The following is a 3,765-nucleotide window of genomic DNA, read 5'->3' as shown; positions in this document are numbered from 1 at the left end:
TTGCAAACATCGATACCGTGTATCAATAGGATTATTCTAATTTTATTGCATGTTTACATTACAGCATGCATCTAATATCTAGAGGACATCATCATCATCCAAGCAGAAGGAATCTATCTTGCTTATGTACATATCTACAGTCCTACACATTTACAAGACATCAAGAGTATTATCCCAAGCAAAATGAAATCCTCAAGAGAAAAACAAGGCTTTGCTTTTCGCTCTGAATTTGTATAAATGGAATGCTGTGGCTATCTAAAACTGCTCAAATCTGTCTGTACGCTAGGTTCAACAATGGAGACGTCGACATTGTGCATTGTCATGATAATGCTGCTTGTGAGCTCCTTCCGGAATTTCTGAACGCTTTGAGCTCCAATGATTCTACAGGTGCTCCAGTCATCTGCTTCCATATCAACTCCCAGGCAGGTGAAATGGTCCTGAATGCTCAAGCTGAACATAGAGACGCACCTAAAACCACAAATGAGGAAGAAAATGTTGCAACAGAAGCTACAGAGAAACTACATTTGAGGTGCCAGGAAGATAAGAGCCATCAAACCTGCAGCACTTCGGGTCTTCACCACTATTATCACAAATCTGTTCAGTTGTGTTGCCTTTGGAATCATGGACCCATACCTGAAATTTCATAAACATGAAGGTTATACATGTACATAATGTAGTATGCAGAAAGACAAAGAGAAGTTTTGTGAAGTTCACATGCAAGGTATACCTCTCTTGGGAAGTGGTGGTATGTCAGCTGGGAAAGAAAGGAGAAATAAGGCGGCAAATGTGGCACGATATCATGTCCGTGTGTCACTCGAATTGTGTTGGGCACATATTTGGAAAAGTATGAGGCAAACGCAGCATTGCCAACACGAGGCTGCCCGAACGTCATGAGTTGCACACTGTCACTTCCAAGTTTCATCTGTGTAGAAATGTTTTGCTTAAACTTAGTTCCAGGATTAGAATCCAAAAGGATTTAAGAGAATGCAGCATGAATCTCTAAAGCCTTACAGCAAGGTCGAGTGCACAAAAAGAAGCCAGGGCTCCTCCCATTGAGTGGCCTGTCACTATGACATTGATATTCCCGTATGATTTTCTGGCCTTGCGAACAGCACTTGTGATAGCTAGACGCAAAATTGTATTATTATAGGAGGAGAAAAATCCACTGTGCACCTTTAACCATAGTAGTACAAACATATGAATATTCAACCTTTTGTTTTTCCCACCCAAAAAAAAGAAAAGGAAAGAGACATTTCATTCACATTAACCTTTGCATTTGGCATGTTTGGATAGCTTAGATCAAGCTGCTTCCATATCAAGTCCTTGAACCAATTCTGTACACTGATTAATCAAATCTAAAAGTAAATCGCATTTGAACTGAATAGTGACATGTAAATCAGAATTAGTCTAACTGAGAACAGTACAGGCAAAAGCGGCCAATCACCTGTTCTCTTGAGTTCCTCTAATTGCAACAACAATCGAATTTAGATCATGAGCTACACCAACAAATGCCTGCCACATTATTCAACCAAAGAATGGTAGGTAAAGGGAACGGCGAATCATGAAAAGCTTGCTAGGTATGATACAACGAGCAATACGATGTTGCAGAAAATTCATGATAACTGAATTCAAACTGTGGTGAGAAAGGGACCTGCAAGCAGTTCTCCACGTCAACAATTAGAGATCTCATCTCAAAGCCCTATTACAAAAGTTGGAAACTGTATCAAACTAGAAACTATTTATCCTGAACAATGGCCATTTAAGAGAAAAACTTTGTACTTTAAAAAGGGTAAATGGTTCAGTCAGTGAGTGCAAGTGAACTTGATGGTTGCTTACTTGGGTCAGGTCATTGCATCTTGAGCATGTCCATGTATACAGAGCAGTTAAATCTGTCATATACACCTATAGATAGTACAGCACCATCAGCTTAAGTTTACTTTCATGAAAGTAGGGAACACCTGGAAACTGTGAATATTCAGTTCAGAACAAAGTTGTGAAAAAAAAGGAAAGGTTTTAACTTACCGCTGAAGCATATTCCACAAGAGTTTTTGCAAGAGTGTGATTGTAGACAAAACTCTGGCCACTTTTCTTGACAGGCAATTCTGTGAGCAAGAAAATAGTAGGCTCATTGTGGTGTTTAACGATAGAAGATTAAAAACAAGTATTGGCTCGGGACACTATAGTATAAGAAGATAATCAACAGAATTGGTGTCACTGGCCCTGTCTGAACAAGCTTAGATAATGCGAAGAACCCCATATAAACCGAAAGCAAGGAGAAATTGGTTTAAGCTTCTCAAGTTTAATTGGCTTTATCCTTATAAAAGTGACTATAATAGCCCCTTGTTCCAACTGAAAAGGCAGCTTCTTTGGCCTTGTAAATTATTACATCTTCAAGCTCAAGCATAAATCACTGAGTCAATAGTTCCATAAAACATAAACAATATTCGTGCCCAAACATATTATGGTCAATATGTGATAGATAACACTTATTGGAGTCTCAATATCACCCACACTAGAACCCTGAAGCCGAATTATATGAAAATCAGATGACCGGCTAACCATGATGACATGGATCATCTTGAATAATTGCAATAATAATACAACAATGAATTATCTGAGAGACTTCATGAATATTTGGAATGTGATTCCATGATCAGGAAGCTAAACTCCTGAGTGCAAGGTCAACATAAAAAAACAATCTACAATGATTCTTTGCTATTGTAGTTCATCAACCCATCTACTTCTTTTGTTTTGGAGGGCCACCAATCATGGCTTCCTGTCCAGCAATTAGGACCCCCACTATATCAACAGCAAGGTTGGAGGAAATAACAACTGTCAGCCACTGATACACTAGCAACTTTCCCTCTCTTCTCCACAAAATTAAAACTTTTTTTTCTCTATATGTGTGCACATGCTTCTGTGTGGATCCCCTAATCATAGCAGTCAGAAAGTGCAGTAAATTGGCGGTTGTCCCCACTAACCAACAGCCCAAACAATGAGATTCCATCAGTCAGCTGGAAAGTGCCCTTTTTCTCTACACAAAATTACACCATTTAGGTGTTTTAGAATGCATTTGCACGTTGAATCCATTCATTGGAAACGGTAAATAGTAGAATGAGTATATCGATTGTCATTGTTTAAGCTAAGTCGATGTTGGAACCCAGCAAGCACGAAAGCTGTAAACTGAACCCGGAGGAGAGGATCACATGAAACTACCTCTTCCATGCGAAGCAGCAGACAGCAAGATTATGAGAGCCACTACGCCGGTGCACGTCCATCTCCCCATGAACCTGCAGCCACACCCAAACTGTATTTCAATCAAACCAAGGATAAATCGAAACTGAATCCCAGTCCATGGATAACCACGACGAGAAGACGAACAAAGCAATGGAGCGCTGACACTCTAGGAGCTCCAAAATGCAGGGAGAAAGAGCATTAATCGGCAGCAGCTCCAGAATCAAATTAAACGCATGAACAGAAGTAGAAAAGATTAGAAGAAACTTGGGGGCGAAGGATTTGACCTTCCCGGGAGCGGAGCTCGAGGCGCGAGGAGAGAGGGCCGGATGAACTTAATGGGGGAGACTGGAAGTTCCAGGAAGGAAACGTACGGCTGGTGCTCGGCGAGGAAGAAGAGTGGACGGCTCCCTCGCCTGCGGCTGGCGTTCGCTTTCAGGGCGCTGTGTTTGGAGTGGAGGAGAAACGGAAGGGGAAGAGAGAATATGCCCGGCTCCTCCTCCGGGTTGGTTCGTTGGTTGTGCTTGCCAA

The 3,765-nt window shown here is 41.2% G+C and overlaps 1 protein-coding gene across 3 annotated transcripts; it reads right to left on the bottom strand.

The window, feature by feature from the left end:
* LOC120662125 (lipase-like) lies at positions 1-3,765 on the bottom strand. Of its 3 annotated transcripts, none has more exons than XM_039941231.1 (11): positions 3,609-3,765; positions 3,217-3,290; positions 2,023-2,102; positions 1,837-1,902; positions 1,652-1,699; positions 1,445-1,512; positions 1,269-1,341; positions 1,012-1,173; positions 728-922; positions 557-633; positions 1-468 (listed from the first exon to the last, which is right to left on the bottom strand). In XM_039941231.1, exons 2-11 carry the CDS (start codon positions 3,284-3,286, stop codon positions 252-254), a joined length of 1,056 nt encoding a protein of 351 aa, XP_039797165.1. In that variant the 5' UTR covers positions 3,287-3,290; positions 3,609-3,765; the 3' UTR covers positions 1-251. The 3 variants fall into 3 exon arrangements, with proteins under 3 accessions (XP_039797165.1, XP_039797163.1, XP_039797164.1); XM_039941229.1 differs by having other exon boundaries at positions 3,522-3,757; XM_039941230.1 differs by lacking the exon at positions 3,609-3,765 and adding an exon at positions 3,382-3,520.

This window comes from Panicum virgatum, chromosome 2N (genome assembly GCF_016808335.1).
Source record: "Panicum virgatum strain AP13 chromosome 2N, P.virgatum_v5, whole genome shotgun sequence".
Classification (NCBI taxonomy): domain Eukaryota; kingdom Viridiplantae; phylum Streptophyta; class Magnoliopsida; order Poales; family Poaceae; genus Panicum; species Panicum virgatum.
Note: the sequence above shows the minus strand (reverse complement) of the source record. Positions and strands in the feature narration are given on the sequence as shown.

Bases quoted from the DNA above. Each gene is read 5' to 3' on its own strand.
- LOC120662125 (XM_039941231.1), bottom strand. From the start codon at position 3,286: ATGGGGAGATGGACGTGCACCGGCGTAGTGGCTCTCATAATCTTGCTG. The intron at 1,700-1,836 runs GTAAGCAACCAT...CTTTTGTAATAG, and splicing joins GATGCAATGACCTGACCCAA to GGCTTTGAGATGAGATCTCT. The intron at 1,174-1,268 runs GTTAATGTGAAT...CTATGGTTAAAG, and splicing joins CAAACATGCCAAATGCAAAG to GTGCACAGTGGATTTTTCTC.